We start from the raw sequence: 25,189 nt of genomic DNA, 5'->3' as shown, positions 1-25,189 counted from the left end.
AGTTATTTTTATTGAAAAGTTTAGCTTGCCTAGTACTAGTTCAAATACAAAGTTTCTAAATATTCAAAATATTCAAAAGGAAAAGTGATAAATGCCACAGAGTGTATATATCAACATATAATACATGTAGTTGAAAAGCAGTTTTCTACTTATTAATAATAAAAAAATTCTAATTGCTATAGAAATAAAACAATCTAGAACAATAGAGAAATAAATTATGAAACATACACATACTTCACATTTTATATTCTAATATTTGAAAAGATTTGAAATAAGTAGTAAAAATATGTATACTGTTATGACAATCCTGAATACCATTCATTTTGTAGATGTTTTTATTACATTTAAGAAATAAAAAACAAACAGAAATACTTTTTACCACTCTGGATAATGGTTTGTGATCTGGAGAATCTACCGTGGAGGGCAGTCATGTGCAGTGGGGTTTTCCCATCTTTACTCTGAAATAATCCAACACAAATTTTTTTTTAAAAAAACCCATTCTGTTACATCCATAATCTGTAATCCTTAAGTGTAATTCTGAATATCCTCTTGCTCCTTATTGTTTAACTGAAGCCTATGGTAAAACTGCTGTTCAAAATTATGAACTAATTTTTATTTGTACCATAAAGCACAAGTATATAAGAAATTTTGTTTACAGTCTATAAAAAGCTTCATGTGGTATAATAAGAAACAATCTTAATATTATTCTTATTCAGTAGGAGGGAAAACTGATACAAAAGGACATTAAAAGATTCAACCAAGAGAACATAATGAGGGGTGGTATAGTCAAGGTATGTTTCCCATATTTAAGACTCAAAATTTCACGTTATTCCAATGTTTTAATTTGATGGACTCCTGAATCCCTCCTTGAACAAGGAAGAGTATCAGAATTAAATTCAGTTACTATAAGTCATTTTTAAAATGTATGCGTATAGTAATTTGTTAATAATTATTCATAACTGGTATTGTTAACTATTCTCTAAGATCACTTAAAATACTGTATCAGACTGGCTGGACATGTGTATATGTCAGGTAAAAATTCTAAAAGACTCTTAAATATGAAAATAAACAATCCTTAAGGTAGGTGTTATCTTTTCTTCTAAGTTAGGTTAATTTTTCTTCTTCCCTAAAATCCTTTGATCTATCTATGGAAGAAACTGGTTCGCAGCACCTACTCCTTTAGGAATAGTCAGCTGCCTTCTGTTCTGTATACTGAAATGTGACAAGCGTCCTAAGTTTATACTAACACTATACGAATGCACAACTCTTTAAGAAATTTTCATACCATTTGGACTATTATAGAAACATACCTCACTCAGTATTTGATTCTTTAACGTTATATGAAATTTTCAGGCAAACAGGTCATCCAGGTAATCTTAAAAATTTTACAACCATGGAGGCAGTGTGAGAAGGGTGAGGGAGTGAAGGTGCACACAAGCATGGGGTCTGGAGTCAAGAGCAACACGGGCTTGAGTCTCATTACTGCCACTTACCACAAGCAAGACTTTGGACAAACTACCTAACTTCTTCGAGCCTTCAGTTCCTCAACTGAAAATGGGGACAACACCATCTGTATTTCATACTCTGCTATACAGAGTGAATACACTAACCTTGGTAAAATGTCCACATAACACAATAATGCCTCTTATAAACCAACTATCATTTTTTTATTTGGTGTTTTTAAAGGTACCAGCTATTATTCTTTCAAGAAAAAAAACCACAAAACAAAAGCATTTAACACAAGGAATACAGCTTTTCAAAGTGTTCCCTATGTGACAAATTTTTATTTTATTGAGACAGTCTCGTTAGCTAGGTTAGGGTGACCTTGAACCCTCTATGTAGTGCAGGCTGGCCTTGAACTCATGGCAATCTTCCTGCCTTAGCCTCCCAAATGCTGGGATTATAGCCGTATGCCATTTCTGCACTACATGTGGCTCAAATTCTGATTTTTAATACTAAGCTTTTACCTACAGTCATTTTTACAGACAAAGAGAAAGTAAATCAAACCAAAGATGTGTATTTAAAAGTTAGGATTCACAAAATGATGAAATTTGAAACATCTAATTTTAATTAACATATATAGTAAGCGGTGTTTCAGGTATAGTCTAAAACATTTCATATATATTAGTCATTTAGTCCTTACAACCCAATGAGATAGACACTACTAATCTTGTTGCACAGAAGAGGAAACTTAGGTCCTGAGGTTAAAAAATTCAATCAGGTCTCCGAGCAAATAAAAGGTAGTCTTTTATTATAAGTTATAGGTGGCACTAGGGTAACTTTTACTTTGTATATACTGATCATAAAAATCATTCTACATATACAAAGAATGAGTTTCAGGTTTCCAAATGAAAAGTCTGCCTTCATACATATTAGGAGGGCACATTTATTTCTCTGAATTGGAGAACCACAGAATCAAAGTAGGAGTTTTAAGCAAAAACAAAACAAAAAGCCCCATCAACATTCTAAGAATTAGTTTCATGTATAATCAAAAACAGTAACAACAAATAAAGCAAGAAAAAAGCCACACATTTTAAAGTAGTTTTTAAGTTTAAATTTTAAATCAAGTTCTTGGTCTATTTGTTTAGTTGATCCATCTTTATTCTTAAAGAAGAATGGAGTAGGTGTGAAAAATGTGTACATACAAGTAAAGTAATAAATGAAGAAAGGCTCATATTAAGTGAAGTTATAAAACAGTATAGTTAGTATCTTTTCAAGCCATTTATTTACCTCCTCCATTCTGGAGGACAACTTATAAAAGCTTATAAAATGAATTATTACAAATTGAATCACTGCAATTTCTAGCAATCTACAAATTAAAGACAGAAACAGCAAGAATGTAGTTGGAAAAAGGCAGCAATAGTAAAAAAAAAAGAACGAGGGCTAATGAATCTAATTTTATTTTATAACACAGGAAGGGCTAAAAACTCAGCCCCTCAAATCAACATTTAATACACACTCATTTGACAAATACTGTAAATGTCAGAAATGAATATGTATCTTTGCTGGTTGAAAATTATACCTATTAAATTTTTTTGCATACTTTTAGAACTGGAAGGCACCACAGAAGTTGTCAGCAAGGGAAATATGTTCCACTGGAACATGGCAATAAAATGATTGGACAATTACATATAAATAGGATGTCATACATCCTCAGGTGAGATTAAGACGACTTTTATGAACTCTATTTCTAAACTAACATTAGCGATTGCTGCCTTCAAATCTACTTAGATGTTAAATATTAATTCCTTGGCTAATTTTTTAAAAAAATGTACAAAATCTAGTACTGAATTTTAAAAAATCAGTAAGGATATAACTTCAGAGGGACCACTGTTCTGAGTATTTTATAAGTGAATCTCTTACGGCTGATTCTCAATTCTCAGTTTCAAAAGAAAACACAGATTTAAAAATAATCACAGGCAAGCCGGGCAAGGTGGGTGCACACCTCTAATCCCAGCTATTTGGAAGGCTGAGGGAGGAGGCTTATAGGTTTAAGGCCAGCCCGTGTGACTTGGTAAGATGCTGTCACCAAATAAAATGGAAAGAACTCTGGATGTAGATCACTGGTAACTATGCAAAAGGCCCTGGGTTCAATTCCAAAAATGATATGACCAAGGGACTAACATCAAATTATATTAAATATTCATGTCTAAATGGCAGTGTATAAAGTAGGAAGCCTAATCTTTGTCCTTTAAAGACAGTATCATATAACTGAAGAGTGTGTAATAGCTAATGATATAGGCAAGCAATCCATAATTTCCCCAATAATATTTAAGCTACAAAGATTTTAACTATAGCTATTTTATCATGAACAAGTCTCAGACTAAAAAACTGTGGTTGTGACTTTTGCTTGAGGGATAGTGCAATAATTTCAATACTTTTATTTATGAAATACCCAAGTTATGTCTTAAAAATTACTGGACTTTTGAATAAAAAAGGTAATTTTCCTTCCCCAATTTATATATTTTTCTGGGCCTCAATTATCCAAAAAAGCAAAAATTCTTCAAATTAAAATAAATGCTTCAAACTTATTACAATTTTAAGTATAGTAATTAAACCAGGCAAAATAAATCATTACAATTTGATTGAGAACTGAAAGCCTTAAACGTATATTCTTTAAAAGAAAGTTTTGCCCTATGCATAAAAGAGACTATTTATGATATTTCATGTGCTCTTCCTTCCTTGGGTGTGATATCAATAATTTTTGTCCCTTAGCTGGAAGAAGGCAAATTAAAGAAAGGACTTAATTTTTGATGGCCTTGATGATGCTACAGCTTTCTGGAGTGGGTTAGCGGCATCACTAAAGGTTTAACTGTAGTTAGGTAAGAAAATGGACTCCTGTCTCCACTAGTCTGAAAGACAATACTTATCATATACCCGAAAAATAATTAAAATCAAGCTTAAATATTTTGTACTAATCCTAAATGGTTCAATTGTGATTGTGGCTTTCTTTTCTTCTTACAAGATACAGTTTGCCAGGTGGTGAAAGGATGAACTAATGAATTAATACAGAGCAACTAAGTGAAAGAATCTTGGAAAATCTATGTACCATAAAATACTGATACTCAAAATCTTCATGTGCTTTCTCATAGAATTAGACAGTAAAAATAAATTTATTTTGGTTCCAGAATTTTCATGTATATCTACAGTCCAAATTCTTTAAAAAAAAAGTGGCTGCGACCAAAAGCAATGATTCCTTAGATGCAAGACACCAATACTCTTTTTTTCCCCCTCCTAACACTGAGAAATTTTACAACAGTAAAGCCAAAAATTTTTAAAACAAATATTTAAGGAAAAGAACTGCAGCATAAATATCCATAAACAATCCCACCTGGACTCTTCTGCTACTGTATGACTTTTACCACATTTTCGATCTATCCATCTAATTATTTGATGTCTTTTAGTTATGGACATTACATGTCATAAGTACACAATTTAAAATGCATACTATTCATTTTTTGTTTAGTTTTTTTTTCCTTTTTTTTTTTTTTTTTTGTAATGGGGATAGAACTTGGGACGTTGAGCTTAGAAGGCTAAATCCCCAGCCCTAGTTTCTTTTCCTTCTGAGAGAAAATTTACAATAAGGTGTACAAATTAGGTACCATATCTTGAGTTTTGAAAAGTGCTTATCTATATAATACAAAGCCCTGTCAAAATACAATACATTACCATCAATCCTATAAAGTTTTTCCGTGCTTCTTTCCCAGTCAATCCTTCCTCTCAGAACTAATAATTGTTATGATTTTTTCCAACTATACATTCTAGAATCCCATGTAAATGAACCTTCACTATTGTAGAACCTTTTAGAGCTAGAAACACTATATATACTTTTGGTCTCATTCAATATCTTTTAAAGGTTAATCCATGTTCTTCACTTTATCGAAGCTCATTATTAAGTTGCTGAATGGTATTTGCTATGCTTTTAAACATGTGTTCTGTTTCATACCTTCATATTGACATCAGCCCCATTGCCAACTAGAAGTTCTAAACACAATGCTCCATGTGTAGATGCAGCAGCAAAGTGCAAAGGAGTAAATCCTTTTTCATTCTTTTGATTTACATTAGCACCACTGTCTATAAGTTCATTCACTACAACATCTTGTCCATTGTAGCAGGCCACATGAAGAGGTGTATTTCCATAGGCATTTGGTTCGTTCATCTATTGGAAGAGAAATAAATGTGTGAGTATTAAAGTAGTTTTGCTAATTATCATTATTGTGGGCTACTTTAGAAATCTTTTGGCTGTAAACAAATTATTAAAGTGAGAAAAGACAAAAGGGATAAACACACAGATAAGGCTTATAATGCTAAAGTTCTTTTAAAATAATGAACATAAACATTTTGGTATTACGTGGATTATGTACATTTAGAGGATGTAATTTCATATACAATGTTTATGTCATGACAAAACTGCTTCCAAAAAAGACACTTTAGGAAAATGAAAATTAACAATGTTATTTTTAAAAGCCCGGTAGGACAAGAAAAAGAGGGAAAATAGAAGAAAAAATGGAAACAAAACTTTTATACATAGGGAGGGAAGGGGGCCTGAGGAGGGGGAAAGGGATAAAGTAAAATTTATTTAAAAAAAAAAAAAAAAAAAAAAAAAAAGCCTTTTAAAAAAAAAAAAAAGAAAAGAAAAGCCTTCTAGATAAAGGACTTTCTATACAATTAACTCAAGAATCATGAAAAGTTAACCAACAACGAAGACTCTGAAGTTCACTCAGTAACGTGTTATTTTCAACTTTTTCACAATGAAGTGACAAAAGACTAAAATGAGTACTGAAGCAGACATCGGGATTTTTAAAAATCAGTGGCATGTTCTTCTATTTAGTTCAGTTTTATTACAAACTTGTATCTATTTTCTAGCTTCATGTGTTGACATTTTATCAAAGGAAAGAGAATGTGAAATAATGAGAAATAACTCATGCAACTCAGGGTTGGCCACACATTAGATCTTCGAAGAGGGCTGACTACATTTGACTGTCTTTTAGGATGGGGTCAGCGGTGCCAGAATTAACATGTTTCTGCCAGCTTGAACCACGGAACAGTCATGCTTGTCATAATGGTGGTTCAGAGATCCCCAGCAGCAAGACATACAAATTACAGCCCTACCATGAACGTGTTAAACCAACAATGTGAGTTAGGGTGGGGTTTGTGGTTCATGAGAACTATCAGACTTGGAGAATGAAATTAATCATATGGGTAAATCAATAAATCATGTCTATATAATGAAACCCCAATTAAAAACTCTGGAAATGAAGCTCAGGTAAGCATTCTGAGTTGACAATACTTTGTGTACACTGTCACACATTTATACTGGTCAAGTAATCTGTCCAGTCTTTATGAGGAGGGAATGATAGAAAACTTCATCTGAAGTACACTCTCAAAGGCTCTACCTTACGAGTCTCCCTTCCTTTGACTGATTTTAACTGATCTCTCTTCCTTTAACTGATATAATCTTACACTATAATTATGAACTGGGCTTGATGGTGTATAGCTGTAATCTCAGCATTCTGGGAGGCTGAGTCAAAAGGATTCCAAGTATGAGCCCAGTCCCAGCAACTTAAAATTAATGTTTCAAAATTAAATGGTGGGGGGGGGGCTGGTTGTGCATCTGTGTGATGTAGTTCAGTTGTGAAGTACTGCAAAAAAGCAAGCCAAATCAGAACAAAAACATACTTTAAATGTAATGGCTTTCAGTGAATTTTGTGAGTCCTTCTAGTGAATTATTAAGCTGAAAGTGGTTTTGGGAGCCACCAACACATGTGGTTGAGTGGCCTTGTGTAGAGAATGCCCTTTCACTTTGTAGTTGGCCTCAGTTTCTCACAATTTTAATCATGGTAACAAAAACTGGAAGAAGCAAAAAACTTAACTTCAATCAGAGTATCTACATTTTGTCACCAGAAGATTCTCTCTCAAGGCCTCCAGAATGAACCAACCTTGTTCATACCTTAAGACTAAATTTCTGTGTTTTAAAAGTCCCTTACTTTGCGGTAATTTGTTATAAAATTTCTAGAAAACCAAAAACCCACACAATTGGAGGTCACATGTTACTAGAGGGTTTTAAATTGGACCATTTACCTCAAAGAACACTCTGCCACTAGAATCTACAAGTATTATTTTACTGTCACCAAAATAAATTTTAAAACTGTATCAAAATGTATTTAAAACAGTGACTAGAAACAAGGCTAGTTCATTTATCTATACAGTATTAGAAGACTTTTAAGGCAATTATGTTACTCTGTTGAAACAGCTACAGGAACTGTTAGGTTGAAATTCTGTACTCTAAAAAGATCTCATTCAACAATATGTTAAGTTTTTTTGGAATTTCTTGTGATTCCTACATTTTGAATAATTACTTGCTTGTTTTCATCAAAATGTTTCTCAAGGTCCTTAAAATTAACAGTCCAGCTCTATAGTTCTGTCATATATACTGCCCCCACACACACTGGGGATCAAATTCAGGACCTTTTTCTTGCAAGGCAGGTACATCACCAACAAGGTCTACATCCCTGGCACCTCTGGCATGTATTCCTTGTCTAACGAGGCTATCACACACTTTTTGTTAATTTTTTGTCCTGATCTTAACTCCCTCCCTCTAGTACAACTTTGCCTTCTCTTATGTAATTTGCCACTTTGAAGAACCAGGAAGTTTGCCTGAACTGTACCAAAAATAACAGCAGGAATAAAGTTTAAAGCAAGGCCTGTGAAAGCTACAGGTACTCTCAGCTGTCTCAATTCAGGAATCAAATACATCCAGACAGAACAGTATTACTTCCTAAACAAAAGAATTATACAGTAAGGAAAACATACTTGATAGGCAAGAAGTCTCTAGTCTTCATGCCTAGCCCTCATGAATATCTTATTATGCAATCTGTTACAGTCATTTAAAGAGAATACCATACTACTTAGGTAAACTGGACTACCAATAACCTAGCTATCTAATCCAAATGTGTGTTATGTGCTGGTTTCCACAGAACTGGAGAAAATGGAGATTCAGGACCTAGAAAATGATGGAACAAACCTGGCCAATCATTCATATTTAAAATGTTATTTTAGTTTTAAATGTACTTTGATTAATTACATACCCTGATCATACTTTGCACTAACATATTTAAAGGAGTATAAAAATCTGGAGAAAAGACAAATATTATTGTAAAATAATCTTTCAAAGTAACTAGTCAATAATTTAATAATAAAAATATAAAACACTGTATTATTTTATACTGTTCAATCTATACACCTACATCAACTCCAAGATCTAGAAGGTACTTGACTACGCTGATCATTCCACTGGACGCTGCTGCATGAAGAGGTGTATAAGACTTCTTATCTTTGCATGTTACTTCAGCTCCATGAGCCACAAGTAATTTCACTACATCAATGTGACCTGAAAATGTGTTTATGAAGAAAAAGAGATAAGCATATAGAAAATATTAAATGTAACTATCATTAAAGACAAAAATGCTTACTAAGTACACAATGCATGAAAATCACTAATAAATGATGTTATAATTGAGAATACAGAAGAATATAAGATTTCAAAATAATTTTGATAAATGTTGGTACAGGTTTAAGATGTGTTATGTGCATGCATCAACTTCCCACAATGAATGCAATCATTATGTACTGCAAATGTGTACTAATAAAAAATTTTTTAAAAGTTGGGAGAGGAGACAATTAAAACACTACAAATAATTATTTTACTCAGTGATAACCCTACAATCTATAATCTTCTTTTTGTCCAGATCTTATTTCACCTATACCCCACTCCCCAGGTTTTAATACATGTTAAGTTCGAAGATTAGGTTCAATGCTACTCTAAGAAATTATATTTCTTTGCTGTGCTGGAATCTTTTACTTATAACAGGGGAGTGACTTGGGCTTATCTTCCTCTATCTTCCCTTTTTGAGAAGGGGTCTTGTTATGATTACCCAGACTGGCCTCAAGTTCCAGAGTGCAAGTGATCCTTCCACCTCAGTCTTCTGAGTGCTGGGACTACAGTACAGGCACAAGCCACATTGCCTGGCAAGCTTATTTCTTTTTTTTTTGGTACTGGGGATCAAGCTCAGGACCTTGCACTTGCAAGGCAGACATGGTGCCACTGAGCTAAATCCCTGGCCCCTTAGGCTTGTTTCTTAGAATGTTAGTTTTTTAAACTAGGTATGATGGCACATGGCCTGTAATCAATCCCAGCACTTAGATCACTGAGTTTGAGACCAGCTTGAGTCACATAGTGATTCAAGGCCAGCCCAAATTTGAGACAGCGAGACTGTCTCAAAAAACAAACAAGCAAGCAAACAAACAAACCAAAAAAGAAAGTTAGGTTTTTAGAAACATAGCTGAAAATTTTTTTCCCTTACTTTTTTCCAGGAGATCACATTAACCTACTTAGGCCTGCTACTCATCCATGTAATAGGATAGGCAAGTGTGGTGCAGTTAATAACCCCCAAATCTCTTTGGCTTAACTAATAAGTATTTTTATTTTTCATTCACAGTACAACAGGTTGGCAAGAAGGCTCTATTCAGTAACTCAAGGACCCAGGCTCACAGGATTGACATCATCTTCAGTGAGGCTGGTCAAAGTGCCAGAAGGAAAAGACTACAAAGTTTCACACTGGTAATTTTATGGGGCGACCTAGCATGTTGCTTTCATGATGCTGTTTTTAATTCATTAGTCAGAACTACTCACAGGCCCTCACCCAACCACAAAGAGGCCATGAAAGGGGGAGCCATGTAGCTGAAAGGTGAGAAAGAGACTACACAATTTTTTTATGTCTTCATTTTAAAACATCAGATCAGATCACATATTGCTTTTTTCCTTTTCCCACAATCTTTTCCATCTGTGTCTCTGTGGGTGAGATTCCTTCTTACATGGAGTATCCTGTTGAGTATCCTTCCCAGTCACTGCTACTGACCCTTGAAAGCCCAAGTCAGTCATGTTCTTTCCTGACCAGTCACCTTTCATCTCCAGAAGCCTCATCAGCCCCAAAGCACCAAATACCTACACATCCCATCTAGCAGTCATAAATGCCTTGTGAGGTCTCAAAATTATTAACTCTTAATTTACTTTTTGTTTATTTACATATTTTTTTTTGAGACAGGATCTTGCTATGTAGTTCAGGCTGACCTTGAACTCACTGTGCAGTGCGGGCTGGCCTCAAACTCCCAGTCCTCCTGCCTCAGCTCCCCACATGCTGGGATTCCAGGTGTGCACCCCCACACCCAGCTTCTTAATTTACTTTTTAAAGATTACTTTAAATTATAATTAATTCCCCCAAATATAGACCTTCAAAGGCAGAGATTGCATGTTCTATTAGTATATTCCACAGTGCCAAGAGCAGTATTACATAACAAAACAGGTGCCTAATAAGTATGTTACCTTAATAAATTGCTTCTGATGCCATTCTTACAATTCTTTCTTATGGACCAAGTATATGAAGTTTATAAAGTAAGGTTTTCCAACAGGGATCCTTTCCTCTCAACAAAATTAAGGCAGGGTATACTATGTGATATATCAAGACTCAGGCAGATCTACCTGTTTATACATAAATTATTAATCAGAGCGAATATTTTCTGCTTTCCCTCCCTCACCTCAATAAGGGAGAGGGATGAAAACCCCATTTTATGTTTCTAGGGGTAAAAAAGGATGTTGTTATGGTTTCAACATCCCCAGAAAAACTCATGTTAACATTTCATTCAGTTACAGCAACAGAAAAATTATTTAAGATAGCTATCAACTTATAAGGCACCAAATATGGTATTACATATATTTTTTTATACATGGTAAAAGATCCCCCAGTATATATTACTCATTACATCTCTAAAAAGACACTTATTAACACCTGGAAGGTTCACACATGAATACAGGTTTATTTTCTTAATATTTTTTTATTTTTTGCAGTACTGGGAATTGAATCATGATTTAGCTTCATGAATGATGCTACATAAGTACTCTACCTCTAAGTATCTCCCCAACAACCCTAAAGCTTTTAAAAATGGGCAAGTAGAAAAAGAAACTAAACTCTCTGTATGTTTAAGAGTAAAAGCTGTATACAGAAACATACTGGGGAAAATGTTCAATACATCATAAGTAAATAATGCTGATTGTTATTTGTGCTTGCAAACTAATAGATTCCAGAAATATGAATGTTTCCTAACACCAATAAAGCCTTATTTTATTTTTTTGGTACCAGGGATGGAATTTGGGACCTTGCGCTTGTGAGACAGGTAGCAGCAGCAGCACCACTGAGATAAATCCCCAGCCCAATAAAGACTTATTTTAAAAGGGAGCTATTACAAGCAAATTTACAATCTGAAAATTGACAAATATTTGAGTACATTTCATAAATATAGAAAATCCATTCAACAGACCACTGAAAACATGAAGAGTCTCTCTAGCCAGTTTGGAAGTGATTTAAGGTGGGGGTAGTTCTACAGTGAAATGATACTGTTACAACTGGATGGTCTATGGCCAGAACAAGTGCATGTCTTGTCATTTACAGAATGACACTACCAAGGGAACTAGAATTCATTTAATTTACAGAGCTATTTTTAGAATGGCATCCATCAGGTATGTATCATTTAGCATTCAGTGATAACACCCAGGAAAAGCAGAATCAGTAGTGGCATAAGCATATGCAGCAGGGCCTAATGTAAAACTAAGGGAGCTCAAACAGGATGGAACACTAGTACCGACAAATAAACTATAGCAAGACTGCATGTGATTCCTGATGTGTCTTACACTAATACTGATGGATTTTCTGAATATAACTGAGAGGAGACAATGGCACAGGCTTCAGGCTTGTCTTTAAAACAACCAGTGACCATTCAACAGCTTCCTACTTTTACATGTTTAGCAACGCATTTCCTCCAAAGATCACTGCAACAGTTATTAAGAAGCAGGACCTTTAAGAGATAAAAATAAAATATTCAGAAGTCTACAATGCTAAAAGATGGAAAACCCGAGATGTGAGGAAGAAACTTCAGTATACCCAAGCAACTTGCTTCTGGCTGTTTTATCGTCAATGAACACAAGAAAACGGGCCATTACATGACAAAAGGTACAAACTTTGTGGTATAAAACATCAAGTTTTTAGCTTTCGGCTATCAAAATGGCAACAGGACAAAAATGCTAATCCTTCGTTTTAACTTTCTTTACACCCACTCTGGACATCAGAATTGAAATTCTCCTGTTTGGGATTATTTTTATTAAAAGCAAAGGTAGTAAGTTATCTATACTAAAATTTGATATATAAGATTTGATGAGAAGATACAGATATGTATATACAGCGTTAAAACTGGTTTACATCTACTTTATAATATCATACAGGTTTCTGTGTTACTAATCTTCCACTGAATCTTCTTTTAATCTTTTACTTTTAAATGAGACAGGAAAAGACATATACAGGAGCAAGAAAGTAATGGATAAGCAATGCCTGCAAGAGTGGTTAGCTACATTTCTAGTGTGATCAGTATTATCATAGAATGATTTTTGCATCACATAGTCGATAGGGCAAGTAAAATGTGTTTTTCCCCAGCCAGAGATAGCAAGACAGTAGAAGCAGCACTGCAACCTTTGGCAGGAAGAAAACTAGCTCTGAACACCACAGCTGTAAGAGGCAGTGTTCCTCCATCTTTGTTCGAAGAAACTTCAAAACTGAACACCTACATCCATGACTTCTTTGAGCCATAGCCCCAGTCTTACAGGACTTCCAAGGCTTGTGGCAGGTTATATTGCTTCCTTGTTCATAGATTTACTTCCATCTGCATGGTCTTAGCATCTACAGCAGAGTAAAAATGCTGTTTTGTGTATCTTAAAATATTCTAACAACCAATTCATGTTTTTGTTACAACACACAATTTCATAGGTATTGTGAGGTCTAGTTCAAGCCTATTTTTTCCCCATGAACTCTATTCGTTTTACAATACAATTGTATGATTTTCCAAAAATACATTTATCATGTTATAGTAGGAAAGTGTGTATTGTAAGCCTCAGTTTCCTTCTTTGAAATGTTATAGAAAACAAACATTTAAAAAAATCAAACAAGGCATATTTAACCCAACATTTGGCACAAAAAAATAGGCTTAATATAGCTTTATAACTTGTACCTTTATACATCAATAAAAACATATTGGAATGGGCTTTTAATGAACACCAGTCCTAAATTAAACACTCCAGGCCTGTGTTGGAAATGTCCCTCCCTTTAAAGGTAAACAAACTTAATTTCAACAGCTTTTAGATTAACTGAATTCAGTGCATTCCTGTTGTCGCAAACCTCCGCTATGACCAGGCTATTTCCATTTGGGTAGCAAACTCGGATATGGTGTAACTTTTTAATTACACACAAAGAAATATTACGCAAATGGAAAGAACTAAAATGTGCAACTTTTCCTAACATCAAAAAGTTAATGTAAGGGCCGGGGATTTAGCTCAGCGGTTTGGTGGCCTGCCTTGCAAGCGCAAGGACCAGAGTTCAATCCCCGGTACCCACCCCCCAAAAAAAGTTAATGTAAAAAGTACATACCCATGTATGCTGCCCAATGTATAGCACGCCGATCCTTCTTGTCAAAAGCATTAATATTGGCACCCCTGGACAAGAGTAATTTGACCATCTGGAATAAAGCAAACAGTTTCCTTTTTTAAATTCAGAAGTAGAACTGTTCATGATCATCCTCTGTGGTTACTACTCATTTTTATTTCTGTGGCACTGTACATTTGTAGAAAGGAAGTAGAGAGACTTAATATTGAATATAATAACATAAAACACAGGATCAAATAGGAAAAAGGGTCTAGTGTATATGTCAGGAACCAGTACATTCATACAATGGTGCTTGACTGCTTTGAAATTTGTTGAATTTGCTACTAGAATTTTGTATTTTGATACAAAAATTTTGTCCTGATACTTGTGGTTTGTTTGGTACTTGATATACAAACTAGAACTTATTAGTATTGATTGTCCCATGACTCATGACCCTTTCCAGCCAAAACAATTTGTTTGGTACTTGTCACGCCTCCTGGAACCAATTAACAAGTACTAAGGTACCCCTGTATCTTTTCTGTTTTTTGGGGGGGTTCAAGGGATTGAACTCGGGTCCTTGTGCTTGAGGCAGGCAGCGGAACCACTAAGCTAAAGCCCCCAACCCTACCACTGTATCTTTTCAAGATATTACTTTACATTCTGGTATTTTATAAACAACTGAGTAAAAATCTGGAAAGTCTATTTTTGGATTTTTTTTTTTTGTACCGGGAATCGAATTCAGGACCTTGTACTTGAGAGGAAGCCTGAGACACCACTGAGCTAAATCCTTAGCCCCCATCAGTGGAATTTTTAATAAGAGGGTTTATTCCTCTTCATAGCCCCAAGTGTCTATTAAAATGCAAAGCATTCTCACACCGAAAATGTTTTCAAATGAATTCAAGGAACAGGTAATATCTAAAACATGATTAAATCTGACAGACATAGTACAGTCTACTTATGTCATAATGTACCAAGAACAGTTAATTATATCTAATCATATTTACAGTAATTTTTTCATTGAGGGGCATTCCAGATTTCAAAAGTAGCACATTTCATGACCTTAACTACAGCGGAGGAAAGGATTTTTCATGTTGTAAAATCAGAGTATATTGCATTGTGTAAACAGTTGGCAATGTTGTTACTCCAAGTATTTCACTATGAAATACAAGTGTATGGGTAATAATCTTTGAAATAAGTATCTAAATTTGACAAAGTTTTATCATGAAAAAGTCTAAAGGTATGCTAAAGGCAAAGTGAAACATAAATAAGACGTTTTTGTTTGCTTTTATTATGGACTGATAAATGGCTAAAAACAGCATGTACATTAATAACCAGGGGTTAGAGCAATGTAAAAATAATCACTAATTAGATGCCACCTACCTCACCATGTCCACTGAAAGCTGCATGATGTAATGCAGTTCTTCCTGCTCGATCAGACACATTTACATTACTAAGAAGAGGTACCAAAGCTTCGGCACATTTTACAGCTTTATTAGCAGCAGCTATGTGTAAAGGGGTTTGCCAATTTTTATCTCGAGCATTTACATCTGCAGAATGCTTCAAAAGTACCTGAACTGCTTCCTAAAATATATGAAACAAAAGTTATAAAAGACAAGTAAGTTAACAGTTTCAGAAGTTTTACATATATAAAATATAAATGAAGGAAATAAAGTTGATAGAACTTGCTATAAATATAAGTAGAAATTTACTCAAGAAAACAAAATATTTTAAGAGTCATAAAAGGATGTTTCAAGACTCTGTCATTAGACATGATAGCATAAGCCTATAATCTTATCAACATTTGGGAAGCTAAGGCAGAGAATTGCCATGGGTTTGAGGCCACCTTGAACTACAGCCTGGACTAGAAAGTGATACCCTGTCTCAAAAATGACATTTCCTTTCCTTATCCTCTCACTAGAAGATACAATAATCCTTATCAAGATGTACAAGAGAAAGAAATGTTGACAAATAACCTTCAAAAGGATTTTTCTTGTTTCTAGTTAGCAAAATACAATTAATTTACATACTCAAGTTTTATCACTATATATATATACATATATATTCGAATATATAAAAATTTAAAAAACATCTCAAAGTAGACACATGCCATACTTTGTAAAATAAAATCACTAGGTATAGTTCATTAAAGTTTTAAAGACATATACAGTTCCTTGTGAAATCTTCGTACTGATTTCCATAGTAGTTGTACTAGTTTACACTGCTAACATTTTACCACACCCTTGCCAGCATGTCATTGTTTGATTTCTTAATGATAGCCATTCTTTCTGAAGATGTAATCTTAACATTGTTTTAATTTTCATTTCTGATAGTCAGAGATGCTGAGTATATTTTCATATATTAGTTGACTATATTTCTCTGTGAAGTGTTTGTTCATTTTTCTTGCCCATTTTTTTGACTGAATCTTTAATTTTAGGTGGTTTAATTTTAAGTTCTTTGTATATTCTAGACATTATTAGTCCTCTGAGTAGTTGGCAAATTTTTCCCCATTTCTGTTGGCTGTCTCTTCACTCTACTGATTCTTTTGCTGTACAGAAGCTTTTCAGTCTCATATAATCCCATTTGTTGATTCTTGCTGTTATTTCCTGCTGTTGTGGAGGTTCTGTTTGGAAAAATCCTTTCATACACCTATGTCTTCAAGTGTTTTACCAATTTTATCTTCCAGTGGGTTTAATGTTTGATGTCTAGATCTTCTATTGATTTATTTGTCTGTTTTGTTCCAGAATCATGCTGTTTTTATCACTACTGCTTTGTAGTATAGCTTCAGGTCAGGTATTGCTGCGTCTCTCTCTCTGCTCTTGTTGCTCAAAATTTCTTTTGCTATTCTATGTCTCTTTTAGTTCCAATATGAACTTTAGAATTGTTTTTTCAAGGTTTGTAAATTATGTTGCTGGTATTTTGAGTGGGACTGCATCGAATCTGGGCAACAGCTTTGGGAGTATGGCCATTTTGCCAATATTGATTTTGCCTATCCAGAAGCAGGGGACACGCCTCCATTTTCTGATGTCCTCTTCAATCTCCTTTTTCCAAGTACTGTAGTTTTCTCTGTAGAGAATATGATCCAGCAATCCCCCTGCTAGGTATCTTCCCCAAAGATAAAGACTTCATATATAAGACATCACACTATAGTGATACCTGCACACCAACGTTTATAGCAGCATTACTCAGAAGACCTAAATCCTGGAAACGGCCTGGATACCTATCAATAGATGACTGATTAAAGAAAATGTGGTATTAGGCCTGGGATGTAGCTCAGTGGTGCAGTGTTTGCCTGGTAAGAGTGAGTCCCTAAGTTTGATTCCCAGTACCAAACAAACAAAAACCCAAAACAAAGAAAGTGTGGCTTCTATATATAATAGAATATTACTCTGCTGTTAAGAATGACAGATTTGAGATATCTGCAGGGAAGTGGATGTACCTGGAAAATATAATGTTGTGTGAAATAAACCAGACACACAAGCTTAAATATGATATTGCTCATGTGAGTGAGGCAAAGTGCAAAGAGAATAATGAAGGAGAGATAAAGGATCAGGAGGTGGATATCTTGCAATAAGTAGTCTAAGAAAAAGCATGATGGGTGGGAGGAGGAGGAAAGGAAAAGGGAAATGAGTAGAATGAAGATATGCCATGTACAGAAACCAAATAATCTCGGTTAATGTAAATATTATATGCCATGACAAAAGCTAAGATCAAAAGTATCAACAAGAATGAAAAACAGGATAGGAGAATTGGAGGGAATTAAAAAAAAAGAATCTATGGGTATGTACATGTAATTATTTCCCAATGTAAACTGTGTGAATTACAAACATGTATGAATCACTTTTTAAAAATGCATATACAAAGTCTTTTGTAACTGTGTATCTAGTGTGAAAATTGCTGTTAAGGTAATTTAAGTATTTACTGTCTAAAGAGATTTATTTCCCAGTAGCACAAGGAAAATCTAATAGTTGGATGCAAAGGAATTCAGTATGCTATCAACATAAAGCAATATAATCAGAATTAAACTGAGCAAAAATTTCTTCTTTACAATGATAATCCTATCTTTGGTAGATGAATGCCAAACCACAATAAAAAATGCAGACCAGAAACAAAACAGAATTTCAATTCTATTTACAGTGGATACTATTTGAGCTTTGGTAAAACCAATCCTTTGTGTTATTTGCAAAGGTGAAGGAAATATCACCTGCTCATCATTCTTCAAGTTTGCTGTAAGGTACAATAAACTAATATACATGAAAGTGTTAGATTGGTGAGATGTCTAATAATCCATCAATCTGCTAAGGAAATCAGTCAGCTAATCAAATATATGCATAGAGGCTTACAACTCCACAATTTCACTGTACTTGTTTATTCAGAAAAAATAAAAACAGCCCCATCAAAGAATGCTCATGGTAATTTATTTTAAACAGTAAAGGTCAGAAAATGATGTTTTAGGGTTACAAAATTATATTTTCATGGAACAGCCCCAATTTATAGCTGTTTTCCATCATCTTATAGAAGAATATCAGAACTACAGAGCTCAGTAATTTGGAGACTAAAGAGGAGACTAAGAAACTTGCCTGGACCTCTGGTTTCTAACTTTGTAACTTGTCCTTAAATTCAGGCTGAGTAAATAGTTTTAAGAAATCAGAAGTCAATGGGCAGAACCTGCCATCTTCCTCTAAACATTCATTTTTCTGAAGAATTTTTTACTACGTCTGCAAATATACAAAGTGTACATTCTGATGATTTAATATGATAAAACGTTATTAATTTTAATGGCCATATTCACAAGAGTCATACTGAAAAGTGAGTAGTTATGACTAACATTAAGTTTTAATAACAGTAATGTTGATCTTAACTGCTTTTATCTAAAGAAGAATACTTCTGAGGACTAACTACAAAATTAACAATATTACCATACAACTTCAGAACTCAGGTTTTTAGCTAATATGTCTTAGTGTTCCATATTTGCCTAACACAGTCGCTAAAATGTTGAGATAAATTATTTGAAGCTAGGGCCAGGGATTTAGCTCAGTGGTGCTGCCGCGTGCCTCGCAAGCACGAGGTCCTAAGTTTAATCCCCAGTATCAAACAAACAAACAATATCTGACGCTACTTTCTTCAAATCTAAGTTCCATAAGCTCATCAGTCATAGATTGTGTGCTCAAGTATACTGACTCTTCCCTGACTCTTCTCTCCCTCTCTCTCACTCCTAACAAGGAAGCTACAGTTAACCTACTGCCTCTGTCACATAGCAGAGTTTAAAAATCCATTCCCATCACTGTTCCCCTCTACTTCTCTTTTTTGCCCAGTTCTTATTCTGGGTTAAAGATATAGTATACAATGAAGAATACACAGAAGAATAAAGAGGCAAGAGTTCCCCTAATTTTCTCCTGAGGCAGTAACTGCCTTTCTTTCTCGGGAAGTCACCTGGTCCTGTCACAGGGGCAGTAGCTACAACTCTTAAATAACTAAAGAAACATGGGATTAACATTCACTTATACAATTATATTTTATACAATTTATATTTTAAACCACTTAAAAATATGAATCAAGCTCTATTATCAAAGTTCACTAAAAGAGGGGCTTTGGACACAACACATTATAGAAAAGAACCCAATGTATTTTATAAGTAGTAAAATGACAGAAAATGAGTGTCCAGGTTTTTGTCCAATTACCATGATTCAAAACTGAGTAGTCTTTTTATTTTCTTTTTCAAAATTGAGTAGCTTCTACTTGCCTCAAAACATCTATCCTTCTGTAAAGGTATTTTGAGGACAAGATATAAAAATATTTTGCAAATAAGAAATACTCCCTGAAAATGTCGGTCATCTTGATGAACAAACAATGTACAGGGCTATAAACAGGAAGGAACTAATCTTATTTCTAAGAAACCTTACATACTACAAGGATGTATATTTTCAACTGGTAAAATAAGTAACACTTTTTGAAAATGATTTCAGTGTCTAAGCACTATTTTGATTAATACACAGATGAAAGAAAATGTTGATTACAATTCAACAGAATCTGTCCAAAAGGGTACTGTGAAACACAACAGAAAAGCCATGGAGAGAATTAGATAAGAAAGAAAACTGATTTCTTTTTAGGAGGGAGAGAAGCAAAGTGTTTATACTCTTGGCTATTTCAGACTCTCTAGCAGGTCTTTCACACAAAAGGAGACATGGAGGGCTGGGGATTTAGCTCAGGGGTTCTGCTGCCTGCCTCACAAGCATAAGTTCAATCCTCAGTACCAAAAAAAGGAAGGGGATAGGGAAGGAGGGAGGGAGACACACACACGCACATGCACACACACACGGGACAAGGGGGTAGGGAAGGAGGGAGGGAGACACAGACAGACAAACAGACACACACATACATACACGCACACGCGCACACACACACACACACACGGGACAATTTACTTGGTTTATGCAAATTCTGAAGTAAAATGACCAGTCTTGGTATTTCAGTAGTTTCTTTTTCATTCTTTTGAAAACCCAGAATTTGAAGAGGGACTTAATCAGGCCTACTTAATATTTTTAATATACAATATATTTACTAATACAAATTTCATACCTCACTACAAGATGCAACTGCTCTGTGTAAAGGTGTCAACCATTTGCTGTCTTTGGCATTAACTCTAGCTCCTGCAACAAGAAGGAAAAAAAATTGAAATATTTTACATGAAATATTTTAAATAAATCTCTTGAAATAATAAATATATTTAGCCCAATTGGATAAATAACAATTGAAAAAGTACTGTAATTTTTATACTTTGTTAATAAATTACCCTGAAATTATGAAACAGAATTATCCTTTTTAACTAATATATCAAATAACATACTACTTCTTTTTATAAAAATAAAATAAACATCATTTTATATAAAAGCTAGAAGAGTCACCTTTATACAGAGCATGTTCAAGATAAAAATTGGACCCCACTTTAGAATATGGGTTAAAAAACACAAATACTTAACATACTACTACTCAGAGATACACTGTAGATTGTTCCAAAGTCTTCATTACATTTCTTTACTTCATGAACCTATCATGTCATAAACTAACATACATCAAAGTAGCACAACTATAATAAAAACACTATGGTACACAAAGGTTATTGTATAAAATGGATACAATGGGTACATTTAAGGAAGAAAATAGAAAGATGAATCAACTAACGTGTCTTTGTGAGTTATACCTAAGATTTGAAAGAAATTTTTTTTTTGGTACCAGGGATTGAACTCGGGTACTTGTGCTTGCGAGGCAGGCGCTGGAACCACTGTGCTAAATCCCTGGCCCCTGAAGGAATTTTTAAAAACAACTTTTAATCATTTTTCTACAGCTGTTTGAAAATCATTAAGTCAAGAGGCAGAAAATACCTATTACAGAATACAAAAATATTTAGCAAGACAAACAGTATATTACATAATTTAAGTTGAAGGGGAAGTATCTCTTATATAAAACCCACTGATTTGGCAGCCAAGTTCTATACAAATAGAAATGGCACATAAGTAGCATCACTATATAACTAAATAGCTGTGGCTCTTGTAATTGACTGCCAGGTCTTATCCTATAAATAATCCCAGATTTAGATTGTAAATCCTAATACATTTCTTATTCCCTAGATGAAGAAATACAGATGGAAGTAGCTGGGCAGTCATACAACCTGTAATCCCAGCACTAGGAGACATTTGGGGGGCAGGTTACCAGGGATTCAACTCAGGACCTGTGCTTGCCAGGCAGGTGCTGTGCCTCTGAGCTATATCCCTGGCTCTAATCCCAGCACCTGGGAGACTTAGTGAGGCAGGAGGATTGCTGCACGTTCAAAGTGAGCCTGGGCTACATAGTGGCACTACGTTCTACTGGATTGAGAGGCCTACACTCACATCCAGGCCAGTGAGGAGAAGCTGTGACTTCCATCCAAGTTTCAGGCAAGCCTAAGCTACATATGAGACCCTGTCTAAAGAAAAAGAAAAGAAAAGAAATACAGATCAAATGGATGAAATGAACAGCCCAACATAAGAGTTAACCAAGGTTAGAATCTTCGTATTTCCTAGTGCTTCCATTATTTCTATGTTTTAAGTACGAGGTTCCAAGAGACAATCAAGTGCAGTGACTTCATGTTAAGAGTGCCAATAACTACAGCTACAGAACCCTACTTAATTGTGTGATCCTTCTGAACCTCAATTTCTTAATCTATAACAGATATTATACTTTGTTATAAAGATTAAAATGTAATTAACAGTATACACAGCACAATTACTCTAGAGGCAGATTTTAAAGCTTTGGACATGAAAGAAAATAAAAGAAGGGTAGGAAACATTCATAAACGCAGCAGTTAAAATTCTGAAAGTGGCTAAGTTCTCTGTGGAAAGTGATAGTGTGAGGCCACTGAAAGAACAAAGGGCTAGTCAACAGGCAAAAAATACCTATTAGAGAACACAAACATATTTAGTAAGAGCTTTCAAGAATGCTCAAGATACTTTAGAAGGAAAGGGAGTTATGAAAATAGAGAAAGTTGTATATCTATTCTAAAATTTTTAATGTTAATTTTGTAGTGCTCAGAAACTCAGGGCCTTGCTCATGCTAGGCAAGTACTCTTACCATTGAGCTACAAACACCCCCAGATCAAGAGTAGTACCATATGTAATAAACATCTGGGCAACACTCCACCAGCCACTGTGGAGACCAAGATGGTTAAAATGTAGAGAATCTAACTACAGCAGGGTCAGCATTTGTTTTGGTATAAGATAGAATGTACGAAGTAGAAAAACATTTGAAATCTTCACAGGTTGCAAGTCTGGAGCCCTACAGAGAGTAAAAGGGAGATACAGATCATTTTTCTCACTTATCTGCTTATTAGAACTTGGATGATTCTCTATAGTTCCTGTGTCTCTTTCTATAGTTTTTATTTATGTGTACATATATGTTTACACAGAGTAGAAGGTCAAGTACTGGATCAACAAAGGCAAAGAATGAGATTTCAAGAAAGGACTTCAGAAGTCTGTTTTAGGATATTAACTGACAACAGAATAGAATATGGCTGTTATTAAAAAAAAAAATCAAGGAGGCTCCATAGCTATGTCCCTACCCAGCTCTAATAAAAAGTGAAAAAAAAAAAAGCAATAACTGCATGAATATGTGTTACTTTTATGTAGAAAAAGGAAGAAGCATCTTCATATTTGCTTTACATACATATGGAAACCCTAGAGGAATGAGAGTGGATGGTGTTGGTTGTGGGGTACACTGAAAACTGGACATAGGGGTACTGGATATAGGGGTACTGTGTACTGCTACTTGGTTAATATATAAAATTTTAAAACAAAACTGAGATATTGGTTGTTCAAAAAAATGTATTTATGAGAGAATAAAAAGGGTCATAAAGAACATTCCAAGATATGGCTTCATCAAAATAAAACAAAACTAGTAAAGAGTAGGGTAAAAATAGCTGTTTTCCTTCTTTTGGATGTGGACTATCAGATATATAATTGCATGATGAAAATACAATTTTAACAGTGCACATCAGAGACCAAAGTGAAAATCCTGCTGGCTTCAATCTATCTTTTTAAGTTAATGATAACAAATGTCTTTCTTTCTCTTTATGTGTAATAACATAACCAGAATTCATTTATCAAAACAAGTGACTACAATAATGAAGCCACTAGTGGCCAACTGAGGACATATCATACATCTAGCTCTTACTAACAATTTGGTTAAATAATTTTACTTCTTTTGATTCTAAACATACTTATCTGCAGAAATATCTGCACAATGGGATTTTAGGCCTTTGATCATAATCTTTCTCAGAAAAGTAATCTTTTGTTAGATCACGTGGTTCTTCTAAAAGCACTAGTCAAATGATTTAATGCTTTGGAAAATAAAGGCCAACTGTACGAGAAATCTCTGAGGAGCAATACCCCTGTTCAGAATGGTTAATTAGTAGGTGATTCACATATTAATAATGACATAGCAATCCACATTACAAGAGCAGCAGTTGGCCCTGTTCCTTTAAAATAAAAATAGACTATAACAGCCACAAACATGGCAATATATTTCTAATGGTTCAGATTCCCAGAGCCCATTTTAGTGAATTCTCTAAAGGTAAACACAGCACCCCAATGTTAGCTAAATATTAATAGAAACATTAATTTGCAAAGTTATTCTAGCAATGAAGAAGCATTTCCAGAGTAAAATTAGCTAGTCCAACACTTAGTTAAGGCTATAAAAAACTAGGCACAAAGACTAATAATGAGGATGGAGACAGAGGGGAAAAAAAGGGATCATATCCACTTAACACTGAATAGTCTTCATAAGAGAAATAAAACCAAATGCAACAGCCTCTGGTAGCATCCTCACGTTCCTACATAGTAGAAGATATTTGTAGGTTATAAAAACAAGCATAAATCAGAAAAAGATTAATTTCTTCACTGTTTGAGTTATTAAAAGAGAAAAGATAAAAAAATAGCAGTCCTATCTTAACTGTTAATGTTGGGTTACTGGTATATCCCTCCCCTTTTCTGGCATACTTTTGGAAACTGAAACCATGGTCTTTGCACTGAGCTACATCCTTAGGCCTTTTTATTTTGAGAAAGGGTCTTGCGAAGTCATTAAGGTGCCCAAGCTGGGCTTGAGCTTGGAATCCTCCTGCCACAGCCTCTAGGAATACTGGGATTACAGGTGTGTGTCTTCATGCCTGGCTATGGCATGCCCTTTGGTCAAAGAAAGCACTGTTAAGAAATTGAAGACAATAAAGAAATTTAAGGAAGATTTCCATGACTCCTGCAAACTTACATTACAGATAACCTTTTATGAGCAAGGATACATTTCACTAAATCCAAAATATTTATTCTCAATGAATCATAAGCATTTTTTATTAGACTTTCCTTCCTCCGAAAAATTAACTGAACTTTCCTGTAAGATACATAAGCAACCAAAGCCTATACTTACACATGCTTACTTGAATTCGGACTGTTACCTTTCCAAGGCAGAGATGTGATTTTTTATTTCATATATTAAAAGTAATAACAACACGGGGCCGGGGATTTAGCTCAGCGGTTCGGTGGCCTGCCTTGCAAGTGCAAGGGACTCGAGTTCAATCCCCAGTACCAAAAAAAAAAAAAAAAAAAAAAAAAAAAAAAAAAAAAAAAAAAAAAAAAAACAACAAAAAA

General features: G+C 34.5%; 1 protein-coding gene across 2 annotated transcripts in view; it reads right to left on the bottom strand.

Moving 5' to 3' along the window:
* Positions 1-25,189, bottom strand: part of Ankrd28 (ankyrin repeat domain 28) — a 122,751-nt gene that overhangs the window by 40,190 nt on the left and 57,372 nt on the right. For both annotated transcript variants that reach the window (XM_010612769.1, XM_010612766.3), the window contains 6 exons: positions 20,598-20,668; positions 15,402-15,602; positions 14,028-14,115; positions 8,748-8,890; positions 5,447-5,659; positions 380-458 (listed from right to left, as the gene is read on the bottom strand). In XM_010612769.1, the coding sequence (XP_010611071.1) occupies positions 380-458; positions 5,447-5,659; positions 8,748-8,890; positions 14,028-14,115; positions 15,402-15,602; positions 20,598-20,668 (795 nt within the window). The remainder of the gene's footprint in view (positions 1-379; positions 459-5,446; positions 5,660-8,747; positions 8,891-14,027; positions 14,116-15,401; positions 15,603-20,597; positions 20,669-25,189) is intronic.

This window comes from Fukomys damarensis, unplaced genomic scaffold (genome assembly GCF_012274545.1).
Source record: "Fukomys damarensis isolate Sample0158 unplaced genomic scaffold, DMR_v1.0_HiC HiC_scaffold_28, whole genome shotgun sequence".
Classification (NCBI taxonomy): Eukaryota; Metazoa; Chordata; class Mammalia; order Rodentia; family Bathyergidae; genus Fukomys; species Fukomys damarensis.
This window is presented reverse-complemented; position numbering and strand designations above follow the sequence as displayed.